This window comes from Procambarus clarkii, chromosome 30, assembly GCF_040958095.1.
Source record: "Procambarus clarkii isolate CNS0578487 chromosome 30, FALCON_Pclarkii_2.0, whole genome shotgun sequence".
NCBI classification, from domain to species: Eukaryota; Metazoa; Arthropoda; class Malacostraca; order Decapoda; family Cambaridae; genus Procambarus; species Procambarus clarkii.
Window position 1 is genome coordinate 31266431 of NC_091179.1, and position 19881 is coordinate 31286311.

Genomic DNA, 19881 nt, shown 5'->3' on the forward strand with positions numbered 1-19881 from the left:
AGTGTTAATACCCCCCCCCCCTTGTGTAACCGTTTTATATATTATTTATTGGTGACGGACATTATATTATATTAAGTTTTTGCCTTTATTTCCCTTCCCCTTTAAGTTACTTGCGTCACGGATCGCATCCCTTGAAAGCCACTGCTGGCTTGGGGTCGGATATAACTTCCTCTAACAACATCAGAGTAAGGACCCCGTTGCGTCCCGGGAGGGTCGTAACAGTTCGGCAGTCCTCCTAATAGCTGGTGTCAATGCCTGTCACATTTACAAAAAAAAAAGAGACAGCTTGGCTGTTGTCTGTGGTAGAGTAAGGGAAGACACGCAAAACACACAGTATGAACAATGAAACTTTAATTAACTGGAAAGCAAATTTAAAAACAAAGACAATCCCTTGGCTATGTACAGTGCAAACAAACAAGTCATAAAAATTAAGAACAGGGATAAATTACTCTAGGAATAATATAAAGACAAAATGACAAACAGGTGCTGAGAATATAGCGCAAGCTGGGAACCTCCACCAATAAACAGGACGTGTATCAATTGGTTGTTCACAGCTTGAGAGCACAAGGATATTCTGACTTCAATGACTGGTTCAAGCCTAGACATCGACTTAGGTAGAGGGCGCTGAGGTGCAGAGGTGCAGATGTGCAGACGGCGGGTCACCAATCAGAAGCAGGCAGGCTGGAATGGTAGGTTGCTGGTTGATGATGGGCGAGCCAGTATGGAGGGAGTGTCGAGGGGGGGGTTTAGGGTACGTTTTGTCTCCTAGTCAAAACGTTTTGTGCTACTGGTAGACGTATCTTGAAGGTAGCATCTTATTCTTGTATATGTACTCACCTAGTTGTGCTTGCGGGGGTCGAGCTCTGGCTCTTTGGTCCCGCCTCTCAACTGTCAATCAACAGGTGTACAGGTTCCTGAGCCTACTGGGCTCTATCATATCTACACTTGAAACTGTGTATGGAGTCAGCCTCCACCACATCACTTCCTAATGCATTCCATTTGTCAACCGCTCTGACACTAAAAAAGTTCTTTCTAATATCTCTGTGGCTCATTTGGGCACTCAGTTTCCACCTGTGTCTCCTAGTGCGTGTGCCCCTTGTGTTAAACAACCTGTCTTTATCAACCCTGTCAATTCCCTTGAGGATCTTGAATGTGGTGATCATGTCCCCCCTAACTCTTCTGTCTTCCAACGAAGTGAGGTTTAATTCCCGTAGTCTCTCCTCGTAGCTCATACCTCTCAGCTCGGGTACTAGTCTGGTGGCAAACCTTTGAACCTTTTCCATTTTAGTCTTATGCTTGACTAGATATGGACTCCATGCTGGTGCCGCATACTCCAAGATTGGTCTGACATATGTAGTATATAATGTTCTGAAAGATTCCTTACACAAGTTTCTAAAGACCGTTCTTATGTTAGCCAACCTGGCATATGCTGCTGCTGTTATCCTCTTGATATGAGCATCAGGGGACAGGTCTGGCGTGATATCAACCCCCAGGTCTTTCTCTCTCTCGGACTCTTGAAGTATTTCATCTCCCAAGTGATACCTTGTATCTGGTCTCCTGCTTCCTACCCCTATCTTCATTACATTACATTTGCTTGGATTAAACTCTAACAGCCATTTGTTCGACCATTCCAGCTTGTCCAGGTCTTCTTGAAGCCTCAAGCTTCATGTGTAAGTAACTTTATGTAGGGATGAGCAGGCTCAATCTCTCTTGAAACTAGATTATCGTCACAATATATATATATATATATATATATATATATATATATATATATATATATATATATATATATATATATATATATATATATATATATATTGTGACGGTAACGCGTTGGTGTTCGGCTGTTCAAAGCTAGGGGTATGGCCTCGTCACATAGAATAAAAAAAAAAATAGAAAATCTGGAACTTCGTCTGTGGTAAGGTAAGGAGAAGACACACAAAACACAAGTAAATTTTAACAATGAAATTTTAATTACGTTAAATAAACAAAACATGAATAAAATGGACATACAAATTCATATAATAAAATCAATCAATCAAAATAATAAGAATAATTAAATGACAAAATGAAAAGTTACGTTAAGACAAGTGAATAATAACAAGCTGTGCAATATACAATAAAATGAGAGGTGCAGGAATATTGGCTTTTAAGCTATCACCTCTCTCAGTACACGTAAGCCCAAAGCTTAGTCTACCAGGAAGAAGTGTTAACCGTATGAAAGCACTGAATATTCTGAGGACTGAGGTCGTGGCGGCCCCAGACATCGAGTAGTATGGTGGGTGGAGTGCAGTTGCAGCCAGACCGGCGGCCAATCAGCGAGGAGCCGGCAACAAGACAGGTAGTTTGGCGGTTTGAGGTGAAGCAGGTGTCCCTGGCTGCATACGTTTTGCGCTCTAGCAAACCTTGGAGATGTTGTTGTCGTTGTTGGACATTTCTTCCATAGTAGTTTTATATATTTGTTGCGACGTATTTTTGGAGGGAAGAGCAGGCTCAATCTCTTGAAGGAGATTATCGTCACAATATATATATATATATATATATATATATATATATATATATATATATATATATATATATATATATATATATATATATATATATATATATTTATATCAGTTGCATATTATCCCCAGGATAATATGCAACTGAAAACTCACACCCCAGAAGTGACTCGAACCCTTACTGCCAGAAGCAACGCAACTGGTATGTACAGGACGCCTTCATTACCGTTTACTTACGGTAATGAACAGCATTAGTTGAAAACTTGCAGAAGATGCAAAAATAGGGCTGGGAATAAACTTAAAAGAAAACTCATAATTCCTTCAAAACCTCATAATTCTTTCAAAACTCATAATTCTTTCATAACTCATAATTCCTTCAGAGCTCACAATTCTTACTAAATCGGCTTTTGACATAGACGCAAGATGGAAGAGTGCAGTCAAATGCCGAAAAATGTATAGTTCTGATATTAGGCAATGATAGAATTATCAGATATCTGCTAGTCATGAATATAAGATGTCAGAATGAGATAACGGTTCGCGGGTCAAGGCTTGAATGTACCAAAAGCTAAACAATTAATATATATAAGTACGCGGAAAAGTCAAACATGACACTGGATACATTTCTAGAAGAGTTACACAATAAATAAACTATCGGTATTCTTCACCTTGATTCTATTACAATCCTATTAGTTCAAATCGTGTTAAAAAAATCACATGAACGAGTAAAGAAAAGGACGGCAAACATAATCACAGGAATTAGAAACCTTTCACGTGAAGATAGAGCTCAATTTCATGAACATGAACTCAATTTACATTTTTTTAGAAAAGTGATAAGTTAGCAATGACACGATTTAAAAATTGAACTGCATATAAGAGAGAGGAGTTATTATTAAAGTGTTAAATATATCAGTACAAAACATAACACGAAACAATGATTATATATATATATATATATATATATATATATATATATATATATATATATATATATATATATATATATATATATATGTCGTACCTAGTAGCCAGAACTCACTTCTCAGCCTACTATGCAAGGCCCGATTTGCCTAATAAGCCAAGTTTTCCTGAATTAATATATTTTCTATAATTTTTTTCTCATGAAATGATAAAGCTGCCCTTTTCACTATGTATGAGGTCAATTTTTTTTTATTGGAGTTAAAATTAACGTAGATATATGACCGAACCTAACCAACCCTACCTAACCTAACCTAATCTATCTTTATAGGTAAGGTTAGGTTAGGTAGCCAAAAAAAGCTAGGTTAGGTTAGGTTAGGTAGGTTAGGTTGTCGAAAAAACATTAATTCATGAAAACTAGGCTTATTAGGCAAATCGGGCCTTGCATAGTAGGCTGAGAAGTGAGTTCTGGCTACTAGGTACGACATATATATATATATATATATATATATATATATATATATATATATATATATATATATATATATATATATATATATATATTAGATAAAGTTACAGTTAGAAAAGACCTGGGTAAATACTAGTTTAAGGGGGGGGGGGTTGGAAAAATAATAGACTTCTTAGGATTTCATTTTTCCTAAGAGTATGTTGGACATTAATATGAATGGGTCCGGGTGGATATCAGTAAGAACTGCCTCGTATGGGCCAAAACAGGTCTTCTGCAGTGTTATAATTATAATGCTTTTATGAGTGTACATCAACAGAGCAGAACACTACTCGAGTGTAGCAACAGAGTAGACATCAGAGAGTGTGACAACAGAGCAGATAACAGAGAGTGTAGCAACAGAGCAGATAACAGAGTGTGGCAACAGAGCAGATAACAGAGAGTGTAGCAACAGAGCAGAAAACAGAGGGTGTGGCAACAGAGCAGATAACAGAGGGTGTAGCAACAGAGCAGATAACAGAGTGTAGCAACAGAGCAGATGACAGAGAGTGTAGCAACAGAGCAGATAACAGAGAGTGTAGCAACAGAGCAGATAACAGAGAGTGTAGCAACAGAGCAGATAACAGAGAGTGTAGCAACAGAGCAGATAACAGAGAGTGTAGCAACAGAGCAGATAACAGAGAGTGTAGCAACAGAGCAGATAACAGAGAGTGTAGCTACAGAGCAGATGACAGACAGTGTAACAGCAGAGCATATAACAGAGAGTATAGCAACAGAGCAGATAACAGAGAGTGTAGCAACATAGCAGATAACACAGAGTGTAGCAACAGAGCTGATAACAGAGAGAGAGAGAGTAGCAAAAGAGCAGATAACAGATGGTGTATCAACAGAGCAGATAACAGAGAGTGTATCAACAGAGCAAATAACAGAGAGTGTATCAACAGAGCAAATAACAGAGAGTGTTGCAACAGAGCAGATACCAGAGAGTATAGCAACAGAGCAAATAACAGAGATAGTAGCAACAGAGCAGATAATGGAAAGTGTTGCAACAGAGCAGATAACAGAGAGAGTGGCAACAGAGCAGATAACAAAGAGTGTGGCAACAAAGCAGATAACAAGAAAGGTACTATCATCAGAGGATAGCACGGATGGCAGACTTCACCAAGTAACCCAAGGTAAACATAAGAAGGTATCCATGTGTAATTAGGTGGTATTCCATATCATGGTTGGAAGGTAAGATCAACATGAGGTGACCTTCATAGGAAGTAGTACGAAAAGGAGAAATTACAGAGAAAGGAAAATAGAAAAATGTAAGAAATAAAATCAAAATACACACTTTTTACAACTATCATTAATTGCTGGAGTACTGACGAAAGACGAAGATGACCAAATATAGTTGAGCTAGCGATCTCAAAATAAAAAAAAAGGAAAACGAAATATTGACGAAAAAATTATATTACAAGTGAAGTCGATAGATCCAAGGCACAAACCTTGAAGCTTCAGGTGAGCTTCAAGATTAATCAATCAAGTGGAACAAGTAAATCCAAGGTCAGACGAGATAGGATTACGAAATAGATTAATCCTGAAAGCATTCACTCATGGGAAACCCTTCATCGAATCCGCCAGCTAATTACGAGGGTCTTGGCTTAGACAATCCAAGATGAAACCGACCTAAGAAAAGAAGTACAAATTTGAACAAACAAATCATATATAAAATCATGAATAACTGTAAATAAATCTATAGAAAAAGAATTTGTCTAATTAGACCGGCTCTGGCTTGGCGGTCATCAACTTGTGATATGTGAACACAGATGACAACACTAGTAATACTTAACACGACAAGTGTAGGGAGAGTTAAGCCAGCAGGAGAGAGAAGTGAGGGGAGAGTTAAGCCAGCAGGAGAGAGAAGTGAGGGGAGAGTCAGGCCAGCAGTAGAGAGAAGTGAGGGGAGAGTTAAGCCAGCAGTAGAGAGAAGTGAGGGGAGAGTTAAGCCAGCAGGAGAGAGAAGTGAGGGGAGAGTTAAGCCAGCAGGAGAGAGATGTGAGGGGAGAGTCAGGCCAGCAGTAGAGAGAAGTGAGGGGAGAGTTAAGCCAGCAGGAGAGAAAGGTTTGAGGGACAGTAAAGCCAGCAGATCTTGGTGACCCAGCAAAAGAGATAAGTTTAAGAAGAGTTAAGCCAGAAGGAGATAGTGATGTAGTGAAAAATAACCCAGCAAGAGATATCCGTGTGGAGGAGAAATACGCCGCCATGAGATAGTGTGTAGAGAATTAGGCCATCAGGAGAGACAAGCCGTTCACAAAGAACGGTCAAGTGGACGGAGACGACTAGTGGTGCACTTGGGAGTGTTACTGGTGCACTCGAAGCACAAGTAACTCTTTCCAATCAAGGAATAACAACTCTTTCCAATCATGGAAAGAGTTATGAGGGATTTAGTGGAGCTGTCTGATGCTCTGAGGACGCAGGAGGACCCTCCGCCTGAGGAACTTAAACAGATGGGGAGATGTATTTGTTCTCAAGAGGAAGGAAGGAAAGAGATCAGCTTTAGGAGGTCCTCATCTTGGAGGGTTACGAAGGAAATGAGACTTAAGGAGAATAACAAGACCTCCTACAGCTTTCATGAAGACCTCGAAACCTTTCGCCTCTTTGGAAGCAGCGTAGTGTACCCTGGCTGTGGAAGCCTGAGTACACCGAGAAGTAAACCCGAAAAGTAAACTGACGAAAGAAGTGCAAATGAAAGAAGTAATCGAGGGAATTTTGATTGCAGTATTAAAATAGCACTACATCACTACGGCAAGAATTTTGTTTTTTGTTTTTTTATGAGTTTAATTTTCGTTACCATAGTAGTGGGCTAGCCAAAGGCTTAGGGCCCGCGCAGGAATATCTCTGCACAAAAAAAGAAAAGTTACCATACTGTAAAATGGTCACCGATTAACTTGAGTGAATTCAAAGAATGATGACAAAGTAAATTCCAGAAATTAGAAGCCTTCCATATGAGGAGAGATCGAGAAAGTTTAATTTACATTCTCTTCAGAGGAGAAGAGCTGAGTGTGACTGAAGTGTATTAGTGAATGTGAGGGTATTATATAAGCCAGCATAGAAAGGAACTAAGGATATAAAAGGAAAATAGATTTCCAATATATACTCGGATACAAATTCAATATATATACATAACCAATATGTAGATCCAGTTTATATATAAATATATAACCATTTATAACCAATATAAAACAATATATATATATATATATATATATATATATATATATATATATATATATATATATATATATATATATAAATATATATATATATAAATATATATATATATATATATATATATATATATATATATATATATATATATATATATATATATATATATGTCGTACCTAGTAGCCAGAACGCACTTCTCAGCCTACTATGCAAGGCCCAATTTGCCTAATAAGCCAAGTTTTCCTGAATTAATATATTTTCTCTAATTTTTTTCTTATGAAATGATAAAGCTACCCATTTCATTATATATGAGGTCATTTTTTTTTTATTGGAGTTAAAATTAACATAGATATATGACCGAACCTAACCAACCCTACCTAACCTAACCTAACCTATCTTTATAGGTTAGGTTAGGTTAGGTTAGGTTAGGTTAGGTTAGGTAGCCGAAAAAGTTAGGTTAGGTTAGGTTAGGTAGGTTAGGTAGTCGAAAAAACATTAATTCATGAAAACTTGGCTTACTAGGCAAATTTGACCTTGCATAGTAGGCTCTGAAGTGAGTTCTGGCTACTAGGTACGACATATATATATATATATATATATATATATATATATATATATATATATATATATATATATATATATATATATATATATATATATATATATATATAATAAAAAAGGAAGGGGGTGGTTGGAGAAAAGCACACAGAAACTGTATTGGAGGGGATCTAAACATTCCCTCTAATGCGTTATGCGTCGTTTCCTCCGAGGCTATGGGTCCCCCTTCTTCCAGCTAGAGGTGGTACTCCCCTATATTGTATATATATATATATATATATATATATATATATATATATATATATATATATATATATATGTCGTACCTAGTAGCCAGAACGCACTTCTCAGCCTACTATGCAAGGCCAAATTTGCCTAATAAGCCAAGTATTCATGAATTAATTGTTTTTCGACAACCTAACCTACCTAACCTAACCTAACCTAACTTTTTCGGCTACCTAACCTAACCTAACCTATAAAAATAGGTTAGGTTAGGTTAGGTAGGGTTGGTTAGGTTCGGTCATATATCTACGTTAATTTTAACTCCAATAAAAAAAAAATGACCTCATACATAATGAAATGGGTAGCTTTATCTTTTCATAAGAAAAAAAATTAGAGAAAATATATTAATTCAGGAAAACTTGGCTTATTAGGCAAATTTGGCCTTGCATAGTAGGCTGAGAAGTGCGTTCTGGCTTCTAGGTACGACATATATATATATATATATATATATATATATATATATATATATATTGTATATGTATATATATATATATATAAAAAGTTTGTGAGGGTACCACCTCTGGTGCCAATGTGGGGACCCATAGCCTCGGAGAAGAAAATAAAAAGTATTCAGAGGAGACCTTGTGGTTTCTCACTGAACACTAATATTATCTTCTCCTACCACCCCCATTCTTTTGTATGTACACATATATATTTACTTTATTTGAACTTTGTTACAAAAAAGGAGTTACATATAGGTTACAAAGATGGTTGTCATAGGTTGTCGAGTTCCTCCAGCTCCTCAGATGGCGGGCAGGAACCCTGGATGCAGTGCGCATTTCCCCTCTGTATCGCCACACTGAGGCGCTGGAAAAGAAAGCTTGCAGCTCTCGGGTCCCTTGTTGTTTCAATGAGCCTAGAACCCAGTTCCTTCAAAAAACTGGTAGCACTTTTACCCCAGGCGCCGAGCGTCTCAGAAGCAATGGGGACAAAATTGTAGTGGTGATCCAGTTCTCTATACTTACGGGATTTGGCTGCTTCCCTGTGGGTGGCAGCGCCACCTGGTTGTGCAACACTGAGGTTAATGTAGGTGTTAGCCAGGGTTGATACGCACGTGTAGTCCCATACCAACTGCTTGCCATTCTTCCAGGGGTTCACTGTGATACCATCTGGGCGACCAATAAGAGCATCAGAGTTACGGGGCGTTAGGTAACGGGGCTCTCTTTCAGCTGGGCATCCAGCTGTGGTGAGGCTCCTCGTGATGATGTCGTTAACTTCGCTGTGCCTCGAGTGCCATCCCCCTGTGCTTTGGCAGAGTAGGCCATGGTGACCGTACCTGTCAGCCACCACCTCGCCGCAAATACACCTATATCTGGTGTGGATTGGGGCAGCAAGGCGGAGGGCCACAGCAATTCGGAGGGCGTGTGGTGTGAGACGCGTGCCAGTTGCCGACATTGGGGTTGCTAACAGGAAATCCCCTGCATGTGGTGCTGCTACTGCTGTGAGGCGAGCAATGTCGTGTTGTGTTGTTGCTGCACCCAGGCACTCTGCAGCAACTTGGTCTACAATGGGACCATCCCAGCTGGATTGCTTGTGGGATTTTGGGGATGGTGGTTGAGGTGATTGGCCTGCACGAGAGGCCCACTCTGTGGCACAGCGTGTAAAATTGGGATCATGTACACCTGCCAGCTGATGTAAGTGGGCAGGTAGAATTTCCTTCACAAGGTCGTCGGATGCTGATAAGGAGGACAGGAAGGCTGGAACAGCGATTTGCGTTGCTGTTCGAACTCCGAGGCCCCCAAGTCTTACGGGAAGAGAGGCTTGTTTCCACTGTAGGTCATCGAGAGAGAGGTTAAGGGCTTTTTCTAGCATTGATTTCAGTAACCGGTCATAGTCACTTAGTTTTTGGCTACTGTAAGATGGTGAACACCTCAGAAAGTAGGTTAACCTGGGGAGGGACAGACATCTGGTGATGAGGTAGAGTGCATCATGAGCATCAATATCCTCAATCCTCCCATCCATCCTCTTAAGGTCGGCGATTTTCTTATCAAGGACCTCATCGATGGCTTTCAACCCCTGGGGAGCTCCTAGGAGTGTGCTGTCTTCAGGTTTAGTTTTATGGATATTTGGCAGAAGACCCTCTATTCTCTCTACGATGCCCTGGTTGGAACATATTATTTCACATTTAGAAGGGTTCAGGGTGAGGCCTAAAACTGCACCTTGCTCCTGGATTTTTCTGATGTCCTCCAGGAGGGAGTCTTGGGAACCAGCTAGGGTACCATCATCCAAGAACCAGATGTTAAGCTCGCTGGACAGGACCTCTGTGACTTGTTTGATGACTAAGCAGAAAAGGAGAGGAGCGAGGGGGTCACCCTGTTGGACGCCTTCTCGCGAGTCAATTTCATGTTCGCCAAAAAGTAGCTTAAGATCCATACTGTAGCATGAATGTACAAAAGGGTAGAGGGAAGGGAAATGACTATGAACCGCACGGAGTACAGCATCCCTCCGCACCAAATTGAACGCATTTTTGAAATCTAGCTTGATAAGGGCCTTTTCGTCTGTGATGTTGGCGATGAAGGCTCGAGCTGCATGGGCTGCCGCCTCACACCCTTGTGGAATGCCAAACCCGAGCTGTTTTGGCTTCAGCATGTTGGCCGCTGCATCACTAACTGTTCTTGCAGCTGCCTTTGCGACGAGACGCCGGAGAGAATTGCCCACAACTATTGGCCTGATCCCTCCATCCTTTTTCTTTAGAGCACAGAGAGATGCTCCAAAAAAGATAGGTCTTATGGACGCTGGTATGTTGCCAGCTAGACATGTGTTGGTGAATCTGGTTAGTTCCACCAAGAGGTTCTTTGCAATGTCACCCAGTGCAGGGTTGAGCATTTGCTTGAGGTGGTTGGGTTTTAGTCCTGTGAACCCACCTGCTGATCCTGTAGGGAAGGGATCCTGTATATATATATATATATAAATATATATATATATATATATATATATATATATATATATATATATATATATATATATATATATATAAATATCATATATATATATTATATATATATATATATATATATCATATATATATATTATATATATATATATAAACCGACTTTTCCAAATGACTGCAAACAGTCCAAATGGGATAGCCCCATAGTGGAGAACATCGCCACATCATTGCTGGAGGCAGCTTCCAAGAAGGACAAAGCGCGTCTTCTAGCTGTGCAAGCGCCCCATGCCGGGGACTTCCTGTTGGCAGTCACTAATTCCGCCTTGGGCACCCGCCTGGACCATCGGACCCTAAGAATTGGTGTTGCTCTGCGCCTTGCCGCCCCTATCTCCACCGAGCACCGGTGTATTTGCGGCCATGCACGGGCAGACCAATACGGCAGCCATGGTCTCATCTGTCGTAAGACACAGGGAAAGATTGCCAGACATGAAGCAGTCAATGACATCATCAAGAGAAGTTTGGCTTCAGCTGGGTGCCCAGCACAAAGGGAACCTCAGTTGTGCAGATTTGACAACAGCCAAAAACGCCCAGATGGAGTCACCCTGCAGCCGTGGAGGGAAGGTAAACAGGTCGTGTGGGACTACACGTGTGCATCCACATTGGCTGATACCTATCTACCTTACAGCACAGCTGTGGGAGGCGAGGCGGCCACCTTCAGGGAGACCCAGAAAACTAACAAGTACAGGGACCTAGAACGTTGTTACAGGTTCGTGCCAATAGGCTCTGAGACTCTGGGCGCCTGGGGTAAATGTGCACTTAAGTTCCTGAAGGAGCTGGGCGAAGAACACATTGGGAAGACTAGAGACCCAAGAGCGGCCAGTTTCATGTTCCAGCGCCTCAGTGTCGCTGTTCAGAGGGGAAATGCGTGCTGTATCTTGGGTACGCACCCGACCCCCGAGGAGCTGGACGAGGTCTTCGAACAATGATTGGTATATTGTTATATTGTTATATTTTTATATAAGTGTGTGTTTTCTGTAAACTGTAGCATTGCAATAAAATCAAATAAAGAAAAAATAGTAGGGGTGGTAGGAGAGGAAAAGATTAAAGTATTCAGTGAGAATCCACAAGGTCTTCTCTGAACACTATTTATTTTCTTCTTCGAGGATGTTGGTCCCTTTAATTAAACCAGTGGTGGTACCCCTGAATATATAAACATATGTCGTACCTAGTAGCCAGAACGCACTTCTCAGCCTACTATGCAAGGCCCGATTTGCCTAATAAGCCAAGTTTTTCATGAATTAATTGTTATTCGACTACCTAACCTACCTAACCTAACCTAACCTAACTTTTTCGGCTACCTAACCTAACCTAACCTATAAAGATAGGTTAGGTTAGGTAGGGTTGGTTAGTTTCGGTCATATATATATGTTAATTTTAACTCCAATTAAAAAAATTGACCTCATACATAATGAAATGGGTAGCTTTATCATTTCATAAGAAAAAAATTAGATAAAATGTATTAATTCAGGAAAATTTGGCTTATTAGGCAAATCGGGCCTTGCATAGTTGGCTGTGAAGTGCGTTCTGGCTACTAGGTACGACATACCTAGGTACGACATACCATATGTATATATATATATATATATATATATATATATATATATATATATATATATATATATATATATATATATATATATATATGCAATTGACGATCACAAAACACTGATCATTTTATGCGGAATTTTCTGTGGATTTTCCGCATATATATATATATATATATATATATATATATATATATATATATATATATATATATATATGTCGTACCTAATAGCCAGAACGCACTTCTCAGCCTACTATTCAAGGCCTGATTTGCCTAATAAGCCAAGTTTTCATGAATTAATGTTTTTTCGTCTACCTAACCTACCTAACCTAACCTAACCTAGCTTTTTTGGCTACCTAACCTAACCTTACCTATAAATATAGGTTAGGTTAGGTTAGGTAGGGTTGGTTAGGTTCGGTCATATATCTACGTTAATTTTAACTCCAATAAAAAAAAATTGACCTCATACATAGAGAAAAGGGTTGCTTTATCATTTCATAAGAAAAAAATTATAGTAAATATATTAATTCAGGAAAACTTGGCTTATTAGGCAAATCGGGCCTTGAATAGTAGGCAGAGAAGTGAGTTCTGGCTACTAGGTACGACATATATATATATATATATATATATATATATATATATATATGTCGTACCTAATAGCCAGAACGCACTTCTCAGCCTACTATTCAAGGCCCGATTTGCCTAATAAGCCAAGTTTTCATGAATTAATGTTTTTTCGTCTACCTAACCTACCTAACCAAACCTAACCTAGCTTTTTTTGGCTACCTAACCTAACCTTACCTATAAATATAGGTTAGGTTAGGTTAGGTAGGGTTGGTTAGGTTCGGTCATATATCTACCTTAATTTTAACTCCAATAAAAAAAAATTGACCTCATACATAGAGAAAAGGGTTGCTTTATCATTTCATAAGAAAAAAATTATAGTAAATATATTAATTCAGGAAAACTTGGCTTATTAGGCAAATCGGGCCTTGAATAGTAGGCTGAAAAGTGAGTTCTGGCTATTAGGTACGACATATATATATATATATATATATATATATATATATAATATTTTTTTATTTTTTAATATTTTTAGAATCGTTGTTACCACCAAGTACACATTTTACTGTTGCGTTAAACAAAGGCTACAGTTAAGGAATTGCGCCCAATAAATCCTCCCCGGCCAGCATACGAACCCATGACAGCGCTCGCGGAACGCCAGGCGAGTGTCTTACCACTACACCACGTAGACTGCTAAACTAGACTATATATGTTGTATATATATATATATATATATATATATATATATATATATATATATATATATATATATATATATATATATATATATATATATATATATATATATATATATATATATATATATATATATATATATATATATGCAGGCGATGAGTCACAATAACGTGGCTGAAGTATGTTGACCAGACCACACACTAGAAATTGAAGGGACGACGACGTTTCGGTCCGTCCTGGACCATTCTCAAGTCGATTGTGATGAGGAGGTAGGGACAGGCAATAACTAGGCAAGAGAGAGCTGAGGAGGAAAGTCAGGTGTAGGGGATAGTAGTAATGAGAACTGCAGAAGGCCTATTGGCCCATACGAGGCAGCTCCTATTATAACCACCGAAGGAGATAGTAATTGGAATAAGAAGATGATAGCAATGGAGCGTAGGAGAAGACAATGAACAGAAAAAGGGAGAAGAGAGCATGCTTATGTTAAGTCACGTTTGTTAGAAAGATTAGAGCATTTGAGTACATTCTGTGAAAGGGAAGAGTCCACAGCAACAAAGCCCGGACTCAAGTTCATGTTGGGTACATTGTGTATAAGAGCCGATTCTACAAGACGGCGTCTGTGTAGAGTAGAGGCAGGAAAGATTATTTTGGAGGAAGACCAATCAATGGGATGATTAGAATCCCTCACATGGCAGAAGAGAGCATTGTTAGTGTCTGCAGACTTAACACTTCTCTTGTGTTCTTTAAGTCTGTCATTCAGTGTACGGCCAGTTTCAACAAAGTATTGGAGAGGACAAGATGAACAGGAAATAGAGTAGACACCAGCAGCATTAGAAGCAGGAGGAGCAGTGTGAACTAGATTGCTAGATAGATATATATATATATATATATATATATATATATATATATATATATATATATATATACATATATGTCGTACCTAGTAGCCAGAACGCACTTCTCAGCCTACTATGCAAGGCCCGATTTGCCTAATAAGTCAAGTTTTCATGAATTAATGTTTTTTCAGCTATCTAACCTACCTAACCTAACCTAATCTAACTTTTTCGGCGACAAGCCAGCAGCAGGAGCCACAAGCCACCAGCAGGAGCGACACGCCACCAGCAGGAGCGACAAGCCACCAGCAGGAGCGACAAGCCAGCAGCAGGAGTGGCAAGCCAGTAGCAGGAGCGACAAGCCAGTAGCAGGAGCGACAAGCCACCAGCAGGAGCGACAAGCCACCAGCAGGAGTGGCAAACCAGGAGCAAGAGTGACAAGCCAGCAGCAGGAGTGACAAGCCACCAGCAGGAGCGACAAGCCACAAGCAGGAGCGACAAGCCAGTAGCAGGAGCGACAAGCCACCAGAAGGAGCGACAAGCCACCAGCAGGAGTGGCAAACCAGGAGCAAGAGTGACAAGCCACCAGCAGGAGTGACAAGCCACCAGCAGGAGCAACAAGCCACCAGTAGGAGCGACAAGCCAGCAGCAGGAGTGGCAAGCCAGTAGCAGGAGCGACAAGCCACCAGCAGGAGCGACAAGCCAGCAGAAGGAGTGACAAGCCAGTAGCAAGAGCGACAAGCCAGTAGCAGGAGCGACAAGCCACCAGCAGGAGCGACAAGCCACCAGCAGGAGTGGCAAACCAGGAGCAAGAGTGACAAGCCAGCAGCAGGAGTGACAAGAAACCAGCAGGAGCGACAAGTCACAAGCAGGAGCGACAAGCCAGCAGCAGGAGTGGCAAACCAGGAGCAAGAGTGACAAGCCACCAGCAGGAGTGACAAGCCACCAGCAGGAGCAGCAAGCCACCAGCAGGAGCCACAAGCCACCAGCAGGAGTGGCAAGCCAGTAGCAGGAGCGACAAGCCAGTAGCAGGAGCGACAAGCCACCAGCAGGAGCGACAAGCCAGTAGCAGGAGTGGCAAACCATGAGCAAGAGTGACAAGCCAGCAGCAGGAATGACAAGCCAGCAGCAGGAGTGACAAGCCAGCAGCAGGAGTGACAAGCCAGCAGCAGGAGTGAGAAGCCACCAGCAGGAGTGACAAGCCAGCTGCAGGAGTGACAAGCCACCAGCAGGAGTGGCAAACCAGGAGCAAGAGTGACAAGCCAGCAGCAGGAGTGACAAGCCACCAGCAGGAGTGACAAGCCAGCAGCAGGAGTGACAAGCCAGCAGCAGGAGCGACAAGCCAGCAGCAGGAGTGACAAGCCAGCAGCAGAGTGACAAGCCAGTAGCAGGAGCGACAAGCCAGTAGCAGGAGTGACAAGCCACCAGCAGGAGCGACAAGCCACCAGCAGGAGCGACCAGCCAGCAGCAGGAGTGGCAAGCCAGTAGCAGGAGCGACAAGCCAGTAGCAGGAGCGACAAGCCACCAGCAGGAGCGACAAGCCACCAGCAGGAGTGGCAAACCAGGAGCAAGAGTGACAAGCCAGCAGCAGGAGTGACAAGCCACCAGCAGGAGCGACAAGCCACAAGCAGGAGCGACAAGCCAGTAGCAGGAGCGACAAGCCACCAGAAGGAGCGACAAGCCACCAGCAGGAGTGGCAAACAAGGAGCAAGAGTGACAAGCCACCAGCAGGAGTGACAAGCCACCAGCAGGAGCAACAAGCCACCAGTAGGAGCGACAAGCCAGCAGCAGGAGTGGCAAGCCAGTAGCAGGAGCGACAAGCAACCAGCAGGAGCGACAAGCCAGCAGAAGGAGTGACAAGCCAGTAGCAAGAGCGACAAGCCAGTAGCAGGAGCGACAAGCCACCAGCAGGAGCGACAAGCCACCAGCAGGAGTGGCAAACCAGGAGCAAGAGTGACAAGCCAGCAGCAGGAGTGACAAGAAACCAGCAGGAGCGACAAGTCACAAGCAGGAGCGACAAGCCAGCAGCAGGAGTGGCAAACCAGGAGCAAGAGTGACAAGCCACCAGCAGGAGTGACAAGCCACCAGCAGGAGCAGCAAGCCACCAGCAGGAGCGACAAGCCACCAGCAGGAGTGGCAAGCCAGTACCAGGAGCGACAAGCCAGTAGCAGGAGCGACAAGCCACCAGCAGGAGCGACAAGCCAGTAGCAGGAGTGGCAAACCAGGAGCAAGAGTGACAAGCCAGCAGCAGGAATGACAAGCCAGCAGCAGGAGTGACAAGCCAGCAGCAGGAGTGACAAGCCAGCAGCAGGAGTGAGAAGCCACCAGCAGGAGTGACAAGCCAGCTGCAGGAGTGACAAGCCACCAGCAGGAGTGGCAAACCAGGAGCAAGAGTGACAAGCCAGCAGCAGGAGTGACAAGCCACCAGCAGGAGTGACAAGCCAGCAGCAGGAGTGACAAGCCAGCAGCAGGAGCGACAAGCCAGCAGCAGGAGTGACAAGCCAGCACCAGAGTGACAAGCCAGTAGCAGGAGCGACAAGCCAGTAGCAGGAGTGACAAGCCACCAGCAGGAGCGACAAGCCACCAGCAGGAGCGACCAGCCAGCAGCAGGAGTGACAAGCCACCAGCAGGAGCGACACGCCACCAGCAGGAGCGACAAGCCACCAGCAGGAGCGACAAGCCACCAGCAGGAGCGACAAGCCACCAGCAGGAGCGACAAGCCAGCAGCAGGAGCGACAAGCCAGCAGCAGGAGTGACAAGCCAGCAGCAGGAGTGACAAGCCACCAGCAGGAGCGACACGCCACCAGCAGGAGCGACAAGCCAGCAACAGGAGCGACAAGCCAGTAGCAGGAGTGACAAGTAAGCAGCAGGAGTGACAAGCCACCAGCAGGAGCGACACGCCACCAGCAGGAGCGACAAGCCAGCAACAGGAGCGACAAGCCACCAGCAGGAGCGACAAGCCACCAGCAGGAGCGACAAGCCAGCAGCAGGAGCGACAAGCCAGCAGCAGGAGCGACAAGCCAGCAGCAGGAGTGACAAGCCAGCAGCAGAGTGACAAGCCAGTAGCAGGAGCGACAAGCCACCAGCAGGAGCGACAAGCCAGCAGCAGGAGCGACAAGCCACCAGCAGGAGCGACAAGCCACCAGCAGGAGCGACAAGCCAGCAGCAGGAGCGACAAGCCAGCAACAGGAGCGACAAGCCACCAGCAGGAGCGACAAGCCATTAGCAGGAGCGACAAGCCACCAGCAGGAGCGACAAGCCACCAGCAGGAGCGACAAGCCAGCAGCAGGAGCGACAAGCCACCAGCAGGAGCGACAAGCCAGCAGCAGGAGCGACAAGCCACCAGCAGGAGCGACAAGCCAGCAGCAGGAGCGACAAGCCAGCAACAGGAGCGACAAGCCAGTAGCAGGAGTGACAAGCCAGCAGCAAGAGTGACAAGCCACCAACAGGAGCGACAAGCCAGTAGCAGGAGCGACAAGCCATCAGCAGGAGCGACAAGCCACCAGCAGGAGCGACAAGCCAGTAGCAGGAGCGACAAGCCACCAGCAGGAGCGACAAGCCACCAGCAGGAGCGATAAGCCAGCAGCAGGTGCGACAAGCCAGCAACAGGAGCGACAAGCCAGTAGCAGGAGTGACAAGCCAGCAGCAGGAGTGACAAGCCAGCAGCAGGAGCGACACGCCACCAGCAGGAGTGACAAGCCAGCAGCAGGAGTGACAAGCCAGCAGCAGGAGTGACAAGCCAGCAGCAGGAGCGACAAGCCAGCAGCAGGAGTGACAAGCCAGGAGCAGGAGTGACAAGCCAGCAGCAGGAGTGACAAGCCAGCAGCAGGAGTGACAAGCCACCAGCAGGAGTGACAAGCCAGCAGCAGGAGTGACAAGCCAGCAGCAGGAGTGACAAGCCAGCAGCAGGAGTGACAAGGCACCAGCAGGAGCGACAAGCCAGCAGCAGGAGTGACAAGCCACCAGCAGGAGTGACAAGCCAGCAGCAGGAGTGACAAGCCAGCAGCAGGAGCGACAAGCCAGTAGCAGGAGCGACAAGCCACCAGCAGGAGCGACAAGCCACCAGCAGGAGCGACAAGCCAGCAGCAGGAGCGACAAGCCACCAGCAGGAGCGACAAGCCACCAGCAGGAGCGACAAGCCACCAGCAGGAGGGACAAGCCACCAGCATGAGCGACAAGCCACCAGCAGGAGCGACAAGCCAGCAGCAGGAGTGACAAGCCAGCAGCAGGAGTGACAAGCCAGCAGCAGGAGTGACAAGCCAGCAGCAGGAGTGACAAGCCAGCAGCAGGAGTGACAAGCCAGCAGCAGGAGTGACAAGCCAGCAGCAGGAGTGACAAGCCAGCAGCAGGAGTGACAAGCCAACAGCAGGAGTGACAAGCCAGCAGCAGGAGTGACAAGCCAGCAGCAGGAGTGACAAGCCAGCAGCAGGAGTGACAAGCCAGCAGCAGGAGCGACAAGCCAGCAGCAGGAGCGACAAGCCTGCAGCAGGAGTGACAAGCCACCAGCAGGAGTGACAAGCCAGCAGCAGGAGTGACAAGCCAGCAGCAGGAGTGACAAGCCAGCAGCAGGAGTGACAAGCCTGCAGCAGGAGTGACAAGCCACCAGCAGGAGCGACAAGCCAGCAGCAGGAGCGACAAGCCACCAGCAGGAGCGACAAGCCACCAGCAGGAGTGACAAGCCACCAGCACCATGAGTGACAAGCCACTATCAGGACCATGGAGTTCTGCGCGTCAGGACGGACACAAAAGAGACGGTCCAAGCCTCCAATAAGCTTATTTTCCCAGCTGAGGAATGGCGCAAAAATTCTTGGGTAAAACTGGTGGCGGCGCAATATGCTTGAGTATTCTTGAGGAGGGTTGTGTTTCTCACCCCCGCCACGTCTTGTGTTCTTGTGACTGTCGTCCGCTACTCTAGTTCAAGTATGTTTATTGAGATAAGCAATAAATACATCTCAAAGGGATAGAGTAGCTTAGGCTATTTCTACCCCCCTACCCTCTCCTCTACACTGGCCCGCTGGCTAACACATTCATACATAAGGAATCTAAATATTAGGCGTCAAGTATTATATGATTTGTTAGCTATAAAATTCCCGGTAATAATGAACATTCGTGCAACATATTGTTTTAACATCGGTTATTGGCACTCGTTGCAAATGCTACAATCATAGTTTATTTTCTTTATCAAATGTATGTACTTTGCTGCTTGATGTATGTTACTAACAGTTTTGCAAAGTAACTCTACGAGAAAATATTGTCTGTGTATCTAATACAGGTAATGAACTATTGCTGTTATTGATAACACCCAACTGGCTGCATAGTTCTCATGAGTATGTATATATGTATATATATATATA

At 44.0% G+C, this 19881-nt stretch overlaps 2 protein-coding genes across 2 annotated transcripts in view; one reads left to right on the forward strand and one right to left on the reverse strand.

The window, feature by feature from the left end:
- Positions 1-19881, reverse strand: part of LOC123765670 (uncharacterized) — a 182465-nt gene that overhangs the window by 55455 nt on the left and 107129 nt on the right. The gene's annotated exons all lie outside the window — the stretch shown is intronic.
- On the forward strand, positions 5108-18105 carry LOC138370020 (mucin-1-like). The gene is made up of 2 exons (XM_069333790.1): positions 5108-5118; positions 17418-18105. Exons 1-2 carry the CDS (start codon positions 5108-5110, stop codon positions 18103-18105), a joined length of 699 nt encoding a protein of 232 aa, XP_069189891.1.